At 37.1% G+C, this 19,888-nt stretch overlaps 1 protein-coding gene across 6 annotated transcripts in view; it reads right to left on the bottom strand.

Annotated features, from left to right (window-relative positions):
* MAGI2 (membrane associated guanylate kinase, WW and PDZ domain containing 2) overlaps positions 1 to 19,888 on the bottom strand; it is a 764,477-nt gene that overhangs the window by 77,025 nt on the left and 667,564 nt on the right. For all 6 annotated transcript variants that reach the window (XM_064444109.1, XM_064444078.1, XM_064444093.1 and 3 more), the window contains 2 exons: positions 15,435 to 15,466; positions 10,385 to 10,574 (listed from right to left, as the gene is read on the bottom strand). In XM_064444109.1, coding sequence (XP_064300179.1) covers positions 10,385 to 10,574; positions 15,435 to 15,466 — 222 coding nt within the window. The remainder of the gene's footprint in view (positions 1 to 10,384; positions 10,575 to 15,434; positions 15,467 to 19,888) is intronic.

Genomic DNA, 19,888 nt, shown 5'->3' with positions numbered 1-19,888 from the left:
CAGTTTCTTTGCCGTTTTTTGAGTTAAGTCCAATTTCTACTTTTTATTGCAGCTTTTTTTCTCCTCCCCTCCTTCCTGACTTTCTAGGTGGTACATGTATGTAACCTGCTAGACGTAGACCTCCCTGTCCTTTTATATGCAAAGAGAAAGAGATGATAAGATGGTAATGTTCCTCCAATATAACATAGGTTATGATGAAGGTAAAATTGTTAATGTGTTTAAAGTTGTGAAAGTTAGTGACAATATTTGTACTTATTCAAGTACAGCAATAAAAGGGAAAGTTTAATGGGTTTAGATGGCTTGACCACTGCTTTTATTCAACTCAGTTGCAAAATGTCTTTTATCATGAAGAAGAGCAAGATTTTGCCAGAAGGATGTATGTTGCCAATAACAACTGGTGGTACATGAAGGCAAATGCAAGTAAACTCATTTAACCTACTTTTCGTGCTGGTAGTTTAAAAGTATTTACATTTCACTAGATGAAATGCAGCAAATAACAGTTGTTTTCATATGTAACTACTTTGCTGGCATTAGAGGAATCTGGAACAAGTCCATAGCTGAATTCACTGTCACACTTCCTTTGCTGATTTTGAATTGTTCTGACTAAGAACTTCTGTTTTATTATCTCTGCAGCATCCAGAGTGAATTCCAAATCATCCCAAACCAGAGGTGATTTCCATTGGCTTACCAACAACAAAAAGATAAATAAAGCACTAATGCATTCATGTGATTCAGAACCAGAATATTGTACCATGCGTATTTCATGCTATAAACAGGGTACGGTCTGTCACATCAGCATCTGTAGGACAGTGATGCAACATATGAGTATATATTATCTTCCTGAGATAGAAGGAAGACAGCAGCGGATTTAATACTGTAAGCAGGTAGCTCTAGGCAGAAAGAAGCCAGAGAATGCACTGGAAGCCAGCAATTTTGGCTAAGCCTTCTGGAGATATATGGATGTGTCTGTAAATATATGGATGTAGTAAAAGAAATAAGAAGAGAGTATGTGGGCAGCTCCTTACCACTTTGGAAGAATTTGGACTAAAGCTACCTGCCTTCTGGTGGACTGCTTCCTGAAGGCAGAATGGACTATAATGTAGCAGCTGAGTGATTTGTAGTTCATTTAAGTCAAAACTGAACTAATGCTCCAGGGCAAAGACATTTTCCCAAAAATGGAGATGGAAGCCACTGAATGTCTTATGACTTTTTTGGTAAGACTATTTACATACCAGCCATGGCCTGCTAAAATTCAGACGACACCTACCCTGCTTACCTAAAATACAGTCTAGAGATTCCACTGGATGGCAACATCCCCTTGGACTTGGTGTTTTTGTTGTATTTGTGTTCACTGGCTCTGTTAGGAGTTGCGTCTGGCTATGGTGTTTTAGTTTGTAGGTGGCTGCACTCCTTTACTTCTGTGGCTAAAGGAGGTAACTCCTTCACATGCTTCATATTTTGTAAAGATATTTGGGATCCTTCAAGATGAGAGGTGCTATCTAAATGTAAATTATTCCACCAGCACAACTCCTGAAGAGCAGAACCTTTGAAACTGATGCTGCTCCACTGCAAACTTGGTGAAATGATTTTTTTACAACGTCCTTTAAAGACTCTAATGGAATTCTTAAAAGAGACAGAATGATTTTAATATACAGAAAGCAATTTCATCTGGATAGTCTCAATAAGCCGTTAGGTTTGAAAGGATGCAAGCCTTTTCTCTTGGTCATCCAGCTCGAATTACTCTTTGGAGCTGCTGTAAGATTGGTTCATTCTGTGTTTCCATTTCTGCTTGCTGTCGCCCTAATATCCCCCAGACTTGGCCTCAAGCAGCAAAGTGAAAGATGTACAACCATGCTCAAACTGTGACAAATTAGGGAACAACTTGCGATGTTAAGACAGCCATATATTTTAAGTAAGTTGGAAGTATCTTTTTTGTAAATTATTGTTTGTAGTCTAGCAAAAGTCCATGCCAATGAATTAGTTTCCTTCAAAGCTAATTTCGTTAAGTCTGATCTGCTTTTGCTTCTAAATAGGTGTCTTTTCTTTGCCTTGCAGAACTTCATATAGAGTCTCATGGTGTTAATTATCATCTCATAATCAACAGTTCAGCATGTGGCATTTATTTTAATTATAATTTAGGAATTCACACACGAAACTTGAAACTGTGCTATGCTCATGAAGGTTTTGAAGCCAGCCTTGAAGTTCTTAAATATATGATCACCAGAAAGACAAATCTAAGTGCAAACCTGTAGTTTTGGTAACTACAGCAAAGCAATGCTCATTTTAAGAAGAATCTGCTGTCAGCAGTCTGGGTCTGTGTGCAGCACAGGATATTTGTAATTATGTCACTGGCACCTTGAAGAATAGAAGATAACCTCTACATAGCCATGCTCATGTGACAGACAAACTGTTAGCAACTAGTAGAAAACCTCAAAAGAGGAAAGATCTGTGAAAAGCATCTAACATATTGCTTTATTAGCAATGTCTCCCTACATCAAATGCAGCGATGTAGGTATTTCTTTTCAAAACTCACATAGTTCCGGGCTCAAAGATCCTACAGAACAGCAACTTCCAAGAGGAAGGACTGCTGGGACAGGTCTTCAGCCAAGCAGAATGTACGTCATCTGTGCACATCCTGGTGTCTTGTATCTGCTAAGAACACACTGATTGAACTGGTAATTTTACCAGAATACTGAGAGACTTTAGCAAGCTTTGTTTTATAAAAACTTGTGTATCAGTTTTTATAGGAAACTAACCCTTACACAAGTCAATTTGAAACATTCCATTTGCTTATTATTAAATTAATTTTGACATTTTCTAAACTTTTGCTATGTTAAACCTCTTGCCTCACCGCATAGGAAATGAGGCAGCAGAAGGCATGTTTTGAGAGGCCAGGACAAAGAAACCAGACTACCCAACACTGCTACCATGAACAGGCATTCAAAGCACAGAAAGTTTTAAAATGTTGACATTAGATTTCTGTGTTCTCCATATGAAGCCTTTTTGGTTGGTCTTCTGCAGCTGCATTGCCACAAGTAGTTGTAGTCTTTTATGTGAAACAGGAATGAAATAATTACAAAGTAGAGCTTGAAAGAATAATAAAATAATTAGTAAATTTGCTGCATTAATTTTTTTTAGTTCAGCTAACCTGTCTCAGAAATAAGAATCAGGAAAGTAAAGCTTAAGAAACCTTCTGAACTTCTACTTGTATACAACTGTAACTGAAATAAACCTCCACTATAAGGACTACTCTATGTGCTCCGGAGAATGAGGATGCAGCTGTGCATCTCTGAGTCTAGCTATGCATCAGGATTCCTTCCATATCGGATAAATGTGAAGTCAAGGTTAATTTTGGTATTAGAAGATAGAATAGTAAAAAGCTTGCACATCTGGCTTAATGATTAATCTAAAATAAATTACACTTATGGGTTTGAAACTGAAAGGTGCAAAATATTTGTGAAAATAGATAAACAGTAGACAAGACCTAGGACACAACGTTGACTTAACTGAAACCAATGGTGAAAATACCAGACATCTTTGCTCTAAAGATACAGCCCTAGGAGCACAGTTCACCTACAACATGACACAAGGGTATTCTTATTTGTACCAGTGGAGTCACAGGTATTCTCTGGAGGAAGAATTATGCTGAAGAAAGATAGGGATAATATTATTTATTGTCCATACTACGTTATTTTGTGGATCATACTTTGCTGAATGCTAAATACATGGAACAAAACTAGCACTAGGAAACATTTATATTTCAGTATCTCAGTCCTAGTCATCCTTTAGGTAAATAGGAATTTTACCAATAAGCAGAATGAATATGATCATGCTGCAAAGTCCTCTCCAAAGCTGGGCAAGCAGCAGTTTGAAACAGCACTCAGGCGATGTTGTGGTCTCCTGCACCTGGGACCAATTTCCCAATGCTTACAAGTTAGTGTTCTTAAATTATTTGACTTCTGAAGTACAATCTACCACTTTGCAGATGCAAATCTATTTGTATACCTTTAGTAAAGTGTAAATTGTTCAAGAGAAAGGAATACTGCATCTTTAATACCGCCATCAGTTGTAAAACTGACATTTCATATTAACATAGGTCGTTTGGGATCTACTTTGCAATCCAGCAATCAAAATCACTTTACATCCACAGTACTGTGATGATCATATTCTCATAATTCCATTTGAAAATGCTTTCGGTTTCACTGTCAGTCCTTATAACCGACAAATCCATATTGTCATGGTGAGTAACTCTTTCTGCACTGATGAACAATACAAAATTATTTGACATTGTTCTGCCAAGTTTCCTCTCCTTTTGTTACTTATCATCTTCTATTAAAAAAGGAAGGGTTACATACATTTGGTAATGTAAGTTCTTAGACCTTCTCTATGCTGTTGCTTGGCGTAGCAATAAGATGCAAGGAAAACAATAACCTGTGCTGTTTGGAAGTTACTTTGAGAAATTAGCTTCCTATAACCCAATTGCTCATACTTTAGGTTAAGGAGTAGTTTGATGATAATACGTAATAATTGGTAATTTCCTAGTACTCTTTTGTTTACTAATACTAAGTGAAGATAGGCATGTCTTACTGATAAAAAGGGCAGTAACTGGTGAACGGAAATACTGAAAGATATGGCAAACTGAGCTCGAGGAAGATTTGAAACTAGAACCTAATTTTCAGAATTTATCTTCCAAACACTTTACCCATACAAAACCTGCCTTTATATTTATTTAATACTTAAGAATACTATGTATTTAATGTTATCATAGTGCTACGTATATATACATATGCATACATATGTATATATCTTTTTAAAGCACCACAGTGAAAATGTGTATTTTTTTAGACTGGAGATGAGCAAAAATGGGAAAAATTGTTAGAGGCAAAATTTATGTCAGGAAAATACTGTCTGAAGAAATTGCAGTAACAATTACGTGAAATATATCCTTGAGTTTTTAAGGCTGTTACTGTGTAGGTCTTCAGCCAAGAAGCACTGACAAGAAAATTCTGCTTAGCTGTAGACTATGCCATAGAACTCCTCAGGTGATAATACATTAGGTTCTATACACCTAATTATTTTTTTTTCTTTTTTTAATGTTCCATGAGTATCAAATTTAAGAAACCCTGATGGCCTTAGTATTTTTCTGCGTGAATGGTATTTTCAAAGTTACACATTATGAGTCAGTACAATGCTGTCTGACAAATCTTTGCTACCACTGATACTTTAATGCATATCTGTGCTGAATACCTGCAGTGATATTCCAGAGGAAAGGTAGCTTGTGAATATGTATTGAAATACTTCTCTGTGACCCTTAAAGGTAGGTATTCATAAGTCTGCATAAGAAAAAACCTTTCTTTTATGAAGGCAAATAATGCATTATGCTGATACATTTGCCATTTACATGCTTCACAGCTGTTGCTGGACTTTGCTTTTTGGTTCTTTTGCAATTTGCCTAACTCTCTGGCAGCAAAAAAAAAAATTGCAGTGCATAAGACAGCTGACAGATTTGAAAGGAACTTGGGAAATTCCTAATACTGTGGTCAGATGAGAAAATAACATGGGAGATTTTGAAGGAAGGAACCTTTGTCCATCCAGGGAAAGGTGGAACTGTAATTGTTCAGATTTCACTTTTAATGAGAAATTATCACTGGCTTATCTCATTCTTCCTACTGGCATTTCTGTGTCACATCACCAGTCTTGGACTACCACACTAATTGAAGGACAAACATAACTTAAATACTGTAAAAAATTTTACCACTTTCTTTAGAGGAATATAAAACCAAATTTCTATTATACACTTTATAGCTAGAGAAAAATTACAGCATTATGATTCCCAACAGCTTTGTGTCTCCTGTTTGACTAAAGTCTGCCTACACAGGCCTCTGAACAAAGTTTGTTATAAACTGTGTATTTACAATAAACAGAGTTCAATATGAAATGTAAGAGAGGATAAGAAGAATTTATAAAGGCAAAACTCTTAAATTCAGGAGAATGAATTCTCCCAGTGACAACTGTGGAGCTCCAGATACAGCTGTAAGAACTGGTGTGTATCAAGTCTTGTAATGTTTTTCATTAATAGGAAATTCCTCGTCTGATGTTCCATTTTCTAGCTTCTGTACCTAAATTCCATGATTATCAGCAGAATCAAGCTGTCACTTAAACTGTAAGAGTTTTCATAGGGAGAAAGGAGTTAAAGGATTTGCCTAAAATTAATAGTTGAATGGAAAAAGGAAAAAGAACCCAGTTATTTGAGCAGGTCTTCTCGTCTGTTTCTGAGTTTTGCAAAATGTAACAGCAGAAAGCTAGGTAGATTCTCTTCACCAGGGAGAAGAAATAAGGGCAGAGGCGAGGGAACAGAGGGGAAAAAAAAAAGAGGGAAAAAAAAGCCAAGAGACAGAGACATGTAGCTGCAGAAAGGAAGGACAAAGAAATAAGAAAACAGTTTCCCTTCTTTTGCTTTTAGACAGCTGTTTTGGGTGATGTGGTAATCTTCATCAGTCTTTGGAAACGCTTTATGCTCCTTTTTGGCTCCTTGGAGCTATTGAGCACAGTTGATGGGTAACAGCAGAGGCAGGTGACAAATAACAGGTAAGAGCTGACAGGTAACAGCTAACTCATGACAAGTTTCCAGGGAGCTAGGACTTACAAAACAGAGTTGCACTCTGCTTTTGTACTAATGCATCATTTGATTTGTCTCCAAGCTGTATTGGTAGAGCTGCCTGTATGAAACTGTTCCCAGTGCGGAAGCAGTAGTCCTTTGTAACTCATACGTGATCATTAAAAACTGAAATCTCCTTATTGCACAGGGTCATGCAGGTCCTTCATGTTTCTAAGGTGGAAAAACATTCCTGTAGAATGAAAATCATCCTTTTTCATGGAGAATTCCCGCTTGAAGCCCCTTTCTTGCTATCATTCAGTAGGGATGACCATACCCAACAGCTATAGCAAAAGCTTGTGAATCAGGTTCCTTCGGTCTAGTCCTTGCTCTGCTTTGAGCCATGTCACTTGTGCTCCTCACAGAACTACACTGTGATGCATAACTTGCACAACTCCCCAGTAGGGAATCAGGAGGCTTTGATGAGGCCCTGGTGAGTGCTGACTGTGGTGAGATCCTCTGATAAAAGGGTCGGCAGAAATTCAGACCTATATCAGTATGAAAATGAACTGTTTAGTAACAGAGTCTCACTGTGGGAGAAACAAAGATCTGGCACTGCCTCTTTCTTTTTGAGTTTTCCAGGTCATGATTGCCCATTTCTTTGCACTGTTTTTAGAAGATGAACATCCTTCTTTTCTGGTCTTGCCAGGCAATAAGGCAAACTTGCTTTGAGATAAGGAGTACTTAAAAAAACACCCCAAAGTAGCTGAAATTTCCTGTGCACTTTAAAGGTATGCCCTTACCAAAGATAACCAGCCTGACACAGCCATATAGTAGGAAACTGAGTGTGTATTCTTTTGAAACTCTCCCTCCTATATACTCAATTTAGATGACAATTTCTTGACTTAGTAATGGATTTCCTGCCTGTTTTTTCTCTCTTCAGGAAACACTAGCACTATGAATAAAAGCAATCAGAGGCTTGACAAATTGAATTTACTAACATGTGTGCTTATGGCATTTAGGAAACAAAAATGTCAGGAAGAATGTTTGGAGGCAGTTATTTATGACCAAAGGATGTGAATGAATGCAGAAGAGACCTGTTTGGGATCGGTGTAATCAAGGCTTAGAGAAAATGTTAAAAGGATACCAGTGTCAGAAGAGAACAAATTAAAGCTTTCAGGATTATCTGGAAGATCAGGACACCACTGGAAATTTGGGACTAGTGGTTACTGCAGTCTTGCTTTTCGTCCCTCACTTTCTTTTTTTGGGCCTAGCAGCTTTATGATTTTTAATTCTTATTTTGTCTAGATGCTGGCTGAAAAAGGCTGGTATACAATTTCCTGTTGCCTCTTGGACAGAACTCAAATGCAATTAAGCCATTTAAACACAAGCTTTAGCATAACTCCAACCTCCAAGTTACCAGCTCTTCCCCTGTTGTAGCATATGCTCCTGAACACATAACATTATATCAGTAAAAGACTGGAGTTCATGTTGGTGAAGGAAGTATGTAGAAAACTTGTAGAAGACATCCATGAATAAAAATGAATAATTTCATCCTTTGGTGTAATGTGTCATCTTTTGGGGTGTAAGCCAATCTTTGTAGCTGACATCAGATCTAGATTCCCACAGCCATATGAAGGGCAAACATGGGTTGAGCCTATTTGCTTTAATTAAACTTTAGGGTAACTCTGTAAATATAGAGCTCTTCATATTGGAGATCAAGATGAAAGAAGATGCTGTATAACTATGTATGCCATATATACATATGGCGTGCAGAATTTTTTCCTAGTTGTCTTACAAAGATATTTGTTTCAATGCAGAAAGCTGTAATCTGTGCTTTTCCACTCTTGGCTTGAAGATGGTTTTAACTCTGCTGAATGGAAAGTGGAGATTTTTGCTAAAACACTTCAGCTCTAGAAACTACCCATATGGGAATCCATTGCTTGCAAAGGGTTTTCCTTTCCTTAAAGAATTATATTAAGTCAAGAGTGTTTTCAGTAGAAAAGTTCGGTTCTAGTGCTGAACTAGATAAAACCCTTGTTAAATATGGAGTTGTTTCTTTTCCTTTTAATTTCTCTTTATAGTCCCAAATCCCAGCACTTTGGGGAATAGCATTTTAGCTTTGGCAAATCTTTTTATTTATTTGTCACTCGAGACCTTAATGCACGAGGGAAAGAGAAAGAGATGTCTGAAAATTATTTCCAAAACTTGCTCCAAGCTAGTCCTACTTCTTTAAAACTTTTTGGCCTCCTCCACACTGATCTATACTTCAGAGAGTTTTAAATTTTCAAAAATTATAGTTTCTGTTTGTACACTGTCTTGACTACCCTGTCCAATCGAGAATAACATCTGGAGCAGAGTTTGTAAATACACTGGAAAACTTAGTTCCTACACCTAACAGTTTATAATTGAAGATCAAATGCTTTTTGTAAGAAGGTCTAAAGTAAGTTGTTAAATCCATGTTTAGGGGGAATAAGATACTTGGTATTGCTGAAAAAAGCTAACAATTTATTTAAGTACTTAGATTTAAACTTGCAATTCTAATTTCAGGCACCTATTCAATAAACAAAAAAATCCAAACAAACCCCTCCAAAAAAAGGTCTGGACTATGGGAAGTGAGTTTCATGGTGACAATCCCTACTGAAAGATGTTCCACTAAATGAACTGAGGAACCTGAGATGCAATTTAAAGTCTAAATTAGAGTTAATTTACAGCTGATGTAAAATGAACCCTGGTGTTCCTCCAGCTTATTCATCCTGCTGGAGACTGGAAATACCAAAGCCAAACAGGAGATGCTGATGCTGTAACTAAAGTATAAGGGCCAAGGCAAGTAAAAGCAGCACCATCCCAGTGTTTGGGACAATAATGCATTTCCTTCAGGCTACCCCTTCGCATGCTGGAGAAATTTGTACATTCCAGATCATGGATTATGATAGTATAGGTTTATCTCTATGTCTCTAGGCCCAAGTAGTATTAATGCTGCAGTGTAATATTTTATGTGTAATTTATAAAGTAATTTTACCTATAGGCTCATTATAAAATGAATTGAAAGGTGGCATGTGCAAGTAATAACTCCATGAAGGAGGTTTCAGTAAAAAAATAATCTATTTTGAAGATTTGATCTTAATAAGCACAAAAGCTCTGAACAATTTAAAATATTTTTAGCTAAAATATTCTTTATGATAAGTAGTAAATAAGTTTTTACTTTTACTGTGAAAAATATATGGTATATCTCCTAAAAACATGAGAAATAAAATCAAGATGGGTCAGTACTGTTTTGTATAGATCTTCAAATAGTACTTAGTGCTATGGGTTTGTTTCTAACTGCCAAGGACAATGTGAAAACTTGTCAAAGTAATTTTAATAAAAACAGATAAATGTGAAACTTCTTTAATAAACTTCACTTTAAAGTGAAAGTAAGTAAAACATTTTTTATTGATAAATTCACATCTTCCTATTGGTTAACTATGAAGAAAAATAGCACAGCAAAATGTTGTGGCATGTATACTGTTCTTCACTAAGGTATTGACAGTTAAAATGAGCAGAGAAAAAAATGTAAGGGAAAAAACCTTTGAAAGTTAAATTTCAGAATCAAGGCAAGATCTAGGAAAATACCTAAAAGTGTGGAATATTTTGAATAATTTATAATTTCCTCTATTAACTGGGATTATAATTTCTTTCTTTAAATTACAAAAGATAATTACAGAAAATTATGTCAGCACTGACACATTCATAGGCAAAAGCTTAAAATATTAAATGGTCAGCAGGGTGAACAGGGCTTTCACTTACGCCTACTTTCATAAATAGCTCTTGATTTCTCATACAGCTCGTATGGGTCAGGTTTTCGTGGATCAAAGGCCTCTGTTGAATCGGGAAATGAACTCCTGTGAAGAGTGGGTGGATAGGGAATATTCTGTGGCATAGCTGGGGCAGACAGGCTTGTTTGAGGGCTGCCTTGATTCTCCCATCGTTCCATCATCTGGAATAAAAACACAGAGAATAAAGATGAAGTTCTGCAAAAACAGTGACTTCCACAATGAGACAGTGATTTCAGTTGAAGGTGTGTTTTGTAAAATTAGCAAATCCATTTGCTGCCTTTTGAGATGAAAGGTGTGTGTTGTGCTGTTTATAAAATGGCTTGGTTAAATTTACTTGTTAATTTGTTGCTTGTGGGAAGAAGTGGTTTTTCTCAGATAATATGATCCCGTGTGGATTTGGGCTCAGTGTTAACCCTGAAGCATGATGAGTGCCTCTCACAGAATGCGCTGAGCTATTGGAAGTTATTCTGCTCAAGGTGGAATCTGTGGGTCTGTGAAGATACAATTATCAGATTCATCAAAACACATAACCGAAAGTAGCGCTTAACAAAGAAGTGGCCAGACTGGGTAGCAACTGCATCACCTTAATACTGTATCTTTTGAGAATGCATGAAAATAGCTAGTTACCCAGGGAGAAATATAGTACTGTAACTGTGAGCAGAATTTACAGCTTCAACTGAAGAAAAAGAAAAAAAAAAAACAAAGGGAAAATCATTTCAGCCGGTATTTGAGCATCTAGTGATAGTCGAACATTCAGTGATAAAATACAGAACGTGGTGAAAGAAATGCAGGCACTAGTCTGATAGAGTCTTTTTCATTTCTTACTGTTTCTTTCTTATATCAAAAATTACATTAGTGTCATCCAACCAAACTCTGATGCGCTGGATAAGCTTTTCAACTCTTCCAGACCATTTACAGGAAAGAACTACACAGCAGTGTATTGTCTATGCATGAAAGCCACCTCAGTCCATGCTGTCTCCAAGACTGCCCTTAGTGGTCTCAGAAGTACATCAGGCAGAAAGGAGATAATACAATAGACTGTGCAAAAGACTCAGGGATCTGCCTTTTTCTTTTTGAAGGAGTTGGCTACTAATTAAATTGCATTAACAAATATATTTGAAGAGGCTAAGTTAAACAAAACACAAAGTTTATTCCAGGAAATGAATATTTTGCTTTTCCTGTGACTCCTCCTGAAGCAATGGGTGCTAAAGCCTCCAGAACAGTGTGCTTTAGCACATAACCCAACAGTCAGTTAATGACACAAAAAATGACTCCTGGAAACAAACCGAACTGTAATTAAATACCGCTGACTGCTAGTGTTGTATCGGCAGTACCTTATCAAAGATGATTGCAGGTTTACAGCAAGTTTGCTCTACAAATCCTGTGATTATCATTTGCCTTTAGTTCATCAGTTTCAGAAGGTGTTTGGCTCAGCAGGTAGGCTTTGCTCTCTATTCTGATGATTAACAGCATCAGGCTTTTCCACACCAACTATGTGTGGACTACAGATGTTTTGGAGTCCTCCTGGTGAACATGCTGAGTAACTATCACTCTGCACATCCCAGGTGATCTGACAGTCTTAGCTTCATACTTCAAAATAAACAGAATATGGATATTGGTTATTTTAAGTTGTTGAGGACCTCAATCTTTATACCGAATAGTATTATAATTCAAGCTGTGCTTCTGTCAGTGTTTCAGCAGTAAGTGAGGCTGGTTCATTCGAAACAATGGAGAAAAGAAAGATCTAGGTACCTCAGTCAATCATAGAATGACTCTCATGCACTAGAATATGTTGGGTATGATATTTAAGTTGAGAAAGGGCACTATAAGTGCTATGAAGTGCTAATGATGAAGTTATGGAATACTGTATTCAATATTTGCCAGTGTTGTTCAAGAAAAACATTTCTTTTGGGTCAGATGCAAAAGACGGCAACTAGGATGTGACATAAGAGGGCACTGGCACTATAGGTATGTAGAACCTGTGCAATACAGTGACATACGGAGATACCCAAGTTGTTATCGAAATAGCCTAGGTACAGGAAAGTAACTAGGGTACCATCAGGTACCCTTTATACCAAGATAAAGTTATCCTCTGTGTTGGGTAAATTAGGCTATGTGACAAGTCACATGAATGTCACAGTAATACTTCTGATAGTTCTTCTGGCTCTAAAGGTATTACCTTGGGTGTATATAAACATATACACATCATTGTATTATGGAAGTGTAAATTCAAAGGTCTCCAGAAATAAACCTGATTGTGACCCCTATGTCTAAATAGGAAAGGAGAACTGGGCTCAGTACAAGTTCCTTGTGATCGAGGAAAATAATGGAGAATTATATTTAGGTTTTACCTTCAGCAGGTAAGAAATACACGTCAGTGAAACCAAACTAACTATCTTATTGCTATGAAGCAGAAAGACCTGTGGGACCTTGTCTATCTAGAAGTGAAAGTTTCCTAATTTCCTGGACAGTGCCAGAGAAATAGAACACGTACCTCTTTCAAAATGTGAAACTGAATAAAATAAAAATGTTTAAAGAAGGTTTTAAAAAGAGAAAGGAAAAGAACAAGAAACTGGAGATCAATTGGCAAAACCTTACTGGGTCCTACATGTCTAATTCTTGCTTGCCAGATAGCTCTGAATCATCAAGCGTGAAGTTAAAAACCGAGCAAAACATTTTACTTGAGGGTAATACTGCTAACATAAATAGTTACATAAACAGATAAACACAAGGGAGATTGTATCTCCCAAACCTATATCAATTAGATAAAAAGTCACAGTGTTTTGCAATGTGAGTTATCATAACGCTACCTCACAGGTGAAGGTACTATTGGAAATGAGTAAGCATGGTAGTGAGTGCAGGGCATCAGATCTAAGTCAGGGTGATGGTTTGGAGACATTGCTCAAGTTCAATTTGCGCTAATCAAAAGGTATTACAGATGGTATATATGATATATGGACTATATACATAGAAACCACAGGAAATTTCTGTCAGCCCAGGTTACTCTGGGATGTTCAACACACTGAAGTGCAGTGCACGCCATCCCTGAGCCTCTGCTTCAGGGAGAGGAGCTTGTCTCTTTTCCTCTTCCAGCCAGTGGCCTGTGGTCCCCTTTTTGCTGTGAAGAATGGTGGGTGCTCCTCCCCTGTGTGGCCAGAGAGGTAAAGGGGCAGCAGTAGTCACTCAAGAAGAAAAGAAACCTGGTTTTGGGCCAGCTACAGTTTTTCTTTCCTGCTACACACCTACAGGGCTGTGCTGTGTTGTTGGGAAGGCTTTCTCCCAGTGCTGGCCTTATTGCTTCATGCTGTCTGCAGGCACTCAGTGCTTCATGGACACTTGGTTTCAATCGTATCTTCACATCTTGGGCACTATAAATTTATGTCTGATTATTTCTGTAGTTAAAGTGGTGACAAACAGGGGAATGCACACTACCTTAACCTGGAAATCATTTGTAAACTCTCTTTCTGAGACTACCCCAAAACAGACTAGCTGTGAACAGTTAGCCTGCATGCAGGTACAGTATCTGCATGCAACGGTGTTAATACTACTCTGTGAGCCCTTATTTCCTCAGACTGAAATCAGAAATTTCAGATGCATGAAAAACAGCATCATTCATGTTGTTTCTCTAGATTCTGATTATTGGCAAGTGCTACTTGAGTATGAACTACTCTACCATTTATATAACAAAACTGTGCAATCATCAACAGCATGCTGATAATTATACATTTGATATGTACGTAAAAAGGGTGAGCGCTGACAGTGTGAGGTCTTTGAATGTGGATGTTTAACAAGTTTCCAGTTCCCTATTTCACCACTTTTTACCTGAGATTAAAAGTTGAATGTCCCAGTCAGACAGGAACCTTAAACTGGTGAGAACAAGCTAGCTCTTAACAATCAGATTTATTTTGTCCTGCTACTTAGATGAATAAACAAACTCGTGCAATACTTATTCCAATGTATTACATCCAATCTCTAGCCTTTTACATCAAAAACACCACAAGGTGAAGCAGTCTGATAGAGTTGCATCAGCTGAATTATTAATTTCTATTTGTACTTGAAAGGCTACAAAAATTATTTGGTATGCATTAAACTTGCCATGATCCAATATGAGAGGATGTGAACTTGTCCAGATTCAACATACACCCACTCCCCTCTGCCGCCTCTAAATAAGAAAGCTATAAATCCTTTAAAGATATTGCTATTGTTATTCCTAGTGTTCTTAGAAGCCTTCAGGCAGAGTCAGGGCTCTTTTTAACTCTACACACCTCTGATGAGAGATAAACACTACTTTAAGGTCTTTACAATCTCAATAAAAAAGTCAAATTAAAAAAGAAATCAAAACAAGCCAGACAACCAAAAATAGTAGTCTATGATTTCTTTCTACACTGTGAATGTTGTCACAATTTAAAAAAATGATATAATGTGGTGTCAACAGAATACATATAGTCATTGTTTAGAGTCTTACAGTAGAAAAGGTCTTCATACCTTGGGATTTAATGTCATAATCATAGAAACACCGAAATGTTGGTTAGAAGGCACCTCAGTATGTTATCTATTTCAAGCTCTCACTTCAAGCATGACTATTTCCAGCTCTAGATCTACTAATGCAAGAAAGAATAATAAACACTTTAAGAATGTTAAGCTCAAGCCACTTGTAAACTAGAAAAATTGCATGTTGTCCATTTCAAAGGGACACTAGAAGGCCAACTAGACTGGCCTCATTGCTGGGCCTTCTGCTGCCTTCTCCTCATTTTTGAGCCACTGCATTTCTGTTTCTTGACACCCATCTTAACATTGAGATGTTCCTTTCTGCAGACCACTGTTGGCAGAGTCCAAGTCAACAGATCTGCAGAGCTTATTAGTGAGGCCACCCTTCATGCTGTCGCACCTAGAGTTGGTGCACTGCTGAGAGGTGTCTCATGAACTGGGTACAGCAGGATTAGATGAAAGTCTACAGAAATTTGCTTTGAATGATGGTCATCTTATGAACTCAATGTGTATAATTTTGAAAGGGAACTTACAGGCTTTGGAGTTTTCCATGGAGAAAAGAAACCTGAAATAAACAAAAAATAACGTTAGCAGATTTTTCCGATGCATAGAGTGGAGGTTAAATGGTGTCTATGCTCCCGGTCTTATTCAGGTCTGCAGATAATATTGATAGATATGAAAATTCTCTACACACAAGGGGTGAAAACACAAACCACGGGGGATAATTTCTAAGAAGAATATATGCAAATATATATATATGCATATATATATATATATGCAAGTGGAGCTATTGAGATCATTGCCGTACTTTACAAACAGCATGGGGTTAGGTTGAAATTAAAAGAACTAAACAAAAGGACTTCCAAATGTCTTGGTGGACATTGGATAAGACACCAAATGACCTGGTATTGATGTGTCAAATGCAGTCGCACCTTTAAGAAGAAGCAATTCAGAACATCCCATCAACAAAACCTAATAATACAAGAGATTTTTTTAGAACAAAAAAACCACCACTGTTTCATCAGTCTAGATAAGGTAGCCAAGTCTTGGGAGGGTAGCTTGTTTTGTTACCATCCTGTTTTTTTTTGTCATAGTTAGCAAGTGGTCGGACATGACTACCTCTTCAACAACTAGTTATCTCCTCTTCCTTGGTTATTGACTGACTGATAACTTGCTTTAGTGACTCTCATGAATTTCAACTGTTGTAGCTTACAAATGTTTAAAACTCCAGATATATCCTTTTCATAAAAGGAAATAATTTGAAACACTAATTGTAAATGCTGTTCTTATTTTATGCAGCACAATATTAAAAAAACTTACAAAACGTTAAACAAAAAGAAGCATTCTAAAGGATATTAGGTCACATTTTTTAAAATAACAGCTTTTAGCATAGCTTTCATTAAAAAAATTATTCAGTTTAATAGCAGGTAAAAAAAATTCTGTGGACCTTCCTAAGTAAGATTAAAAGTTAATAACAAAGAGTTCATTTGCTTTATCAGAAATAGAAATGGGGCTGAAACTGAGACATCTAATAGGAAGGCTGCTGTTTCATTCAAAAACTGAATTAAGCTGTAAGAGTAGTACCGACTTTGTTACTTCTTTTTCTAAGGTGAGTCTAGAAAAAAAATTAAAATAATAAAACATTAGGGGAAGTATCTTTCTTCAGTTAAATCACAACAGGAATTATATTTGTACACAGTATTTAAGGTTCCTAGAATTCTGCAATAATGAGGTAATTTTTTCTGCCATGATATCTAATCCATTTATACTGAAAAAAATCTTTTAGTGAAAAAGCACTTGAGCTGTTTGCAGAGAAACACTGGCTGTTTTGTAATGCTGATGTATAAGCTGATAGTGCTTTTAAACAAAAAATATATTGGGAAAAGTAATCCTGGAAAGATTTATGTTTACTGACTACAGAGTGTGGATAAAACTGCTATATTAACAAGTAGACAGATTTCTTTCCATCTGCAAATTCAAGCTGGGATAACAGGCATTCTGTATAGATCTGGCTTGTACATCATCTTCAGTGTTAAAGATTCTGTAGTAGAAACTTATTTAATAACTACTTGGATAGAAGATGGCTACCTTTCTGTTACCTGCTATTGCTCTGTACACCTAATAAGAGTGAAAGTTAAAAAGCATATTTCCCTTCAGAGCTAAATATAAGAATTGAAACTTGTGAGAAGGTTGCTGAAAGGTATCTCAAATCAACCTACTACCCTGATCTGGTGTTTGGAAAGTATCGGTAGAGGTAACACTCCCTCCCCATTGGTACTGGTGCACCTCCGATAACTTATTGCCAGCAAAAATTACTCCAGGTCAAAGTGAAAGGTCATTTTTTCCTGTTTATTCACTGTCTCCATCTAAAAATATGGTTTGCTCGTAAATGAGCACCACACAGCCGCTCGCCCACTCCCCTCAGTGGGATGGGGGAGAAATTGGAAGGGCGAAAATAAAAAAAATTCTTGTGGGTTGACATAAGAACAGTTTAATAATTGAAATAAATTAAAATAGTAGTAATAATTATAAAAGAATATACAAAACAAGTGATGCCTGACTCAGTTGCTCACCACCTGGAAGCTGATGTCCAGCCAGTCCCTGAATAACAGCCCCCTGTCCAGTTTTACCTTAGTTTATATATACTGAGCATGATGCCATGTGGTATGGAATACCCCATTGGCCAGTTTGGGTCACCTGTCCTGGCTGTGCCCCCTCCCAGCCTCTTGTGCATCTCCAGCCTTCTCAGTCAGAAAAGCATGAGAAGCTGAAGAGTCCTTGACTTAGTGTAAGCACTGCTTAGCAACCACTAGAACATCAGTGTGTTATCAACATTATTGTTGTACTAAATGCAAAACACAGCACTATACCAGCTACTAGGAAGAAAACTAACTCTATCCCAGCTGAAACCAGGACACCATATATGTACAAAAGCATGTTAGAAGCTCAAATCTTTAAACGTAACAAACATTGGAACTAATATTAAAATCCATTCTTCAGATTTAAATTAGACCAAGACCTATTCCCCACCAGAGACAGTGGGACCCCACCTGAATGACAGCCACTGGCAGACTGGCATTGATTCAGTACTGATTTAGAGGCAAGACTGAAATTTGTTCTCCAAAGAGTGCAACTTTCAACTTCTGTTGTGTATTATTACAGTACTAATACTGCTTAACCTTCTAATCAACTCACATCTAGCTAGGCACACATACTGGATAAGCTCTTATAACCTCCTTATCCCACCTCCAGATTTCCACTTCTCCCTCCCCAAACTCCCAAACCCCTACTGTCCAGCTTGTGATGTCTTCTATAAAAACCTGAGTAGCTGAGAATATTATATACCTACATATACATATAAGCACCCCTCACCCCCACATTCACATACACTTTTAAAATTTGAAGTAATAAAAGCCAACTTAGATCCACCTAAAAATACTTCATGCAGCCTATTCTTCCCATGAGTGGCTTTCTGCTCACCCATATGCCTGACAACCATCCCTTCTCATAATAGCTTCACCACATAAGTTGCGGCTCACTTTCTGGAGAGTCCCGTATCATGCTGTTCATTTTAAGTAAGTCTTTATTAACACTCCTTGTGAAAGCAGCAGTACACGCCTGAGTTAATTTTGGAAAGGAGAGTGGGGTTACTGGCTTCTGTCAAAGAGCAACCACCACCACTCAGCTAGATGCTAGCGGGAAAATACTATGATCAACATGTAATGTAATGTAATATAACGTCTAGGCATGTGAGGATAAAACACATAACCTCATGTACTCTCCAAAGTTAGTTTTGAGAATACAGTGATTTATTTTTCAATGTCAACCACTTGAACTGTAATAAGCTACAGCAGCTGGTGGCCAACACCTTTATAAAAATTTTATTTTTTTAATTTTAAATAAATAAGCTGAGGTACAGTAACAACCATATGCTTTTTAAAAATCAGAATTACATTTTCTCCTAAAGCAGTGTAGAAAAATTATTTTTGACATTGTTTTTTAAATTATATTTACCACCTTCCAAAATGAGCCTTCTTGGAAATCAGAGCTGTGAAGGCTTCTATGTTGTAACTCACTAAAAAATACCAGTAACAGAAAAGAGGTTTTGAATTCAAATGTATTTGGGGGGAAAATTTTTTTTCTTTTTACAGATCAAGGCAAATTCCAGCTTCAGTTTACTGAACTTCAGTTCTCCTTTTTTACAAAGATACTCTATACAAAAGACAAACCAATCACGCTCACTGTATCTATTCCTCCTTATACACAAATTTCAGTATACTTTTGTCAAAAAATATGCTTACAGATTTGACAGGCTTTACACTTCAGCCAGTATTTATTGTTGGAAAGTTTAGTTTTCTAAAAGCAGCTTATCAGACAGGACTTAGAGCATTCGCAAGACAGAGTCCTGATTTGTTGCTTTTTCTTTTTTTTTCAGTAAAAATCCTGAATTTGGCATATTCTGTAATGTCAGTAATACAAAACCAGCCTTTGGTTATTAGTCTGCTGCCATGTGGATGCTTTTTGCTACATTTCTATCTCCATTATTGTCCCTATTTTATATTGATTTCTGGAAAAGTTCTTTAAGACGTGTAAAACCACAAGTAACTAACGTAGGTATTGCTAAACCACAAGACCTTTAATGATATTCACCTCTGTGGCAGACGTGTGTGTATAATTAAACCAAAGCCCAGGAGCTGTTTGATTTCTGCAGTAGTAGCGCTGCAGGGAGGAACTCAATGGCATCAAAGATAAAGCCTTTTAATCAAAAGCAATGTTCAGGGCACGTCAACTTCCCTGCATATCACTTGTCACAGTGATGATACAGCAAGTGTTTTGGCCATTAGTTTCACTGGGCTTCTTGGGGTTTTTTGTGCTATAAAAGCCTTGTTTCATATGGCTTCCTGAGCAAAGCTGTCCCAAGTACTTCACAGACCTTTCTCATGAAGATGCTTGGAAGTCAATGAACAGATGGCTGATGAGCACTCCC

This window comes from Phalacrocorax carbo, chromosome 1 (assembly GCF_963921805.1).
Source record: "Phalacrocorax carbo chromosome 1, bPhaCar2.1, whole genome shotgun sequence".
NCBI classification, from domain to species: Eukaryota; Metazoa; Chordata; class Aves; order Suliformes; family Phalacrocoracidae; genus Phalacrocorax; species Phalacrocorax carbo.
This window is presented reverse-complemented; position numbering and strand designations above follow the sequence as displayed.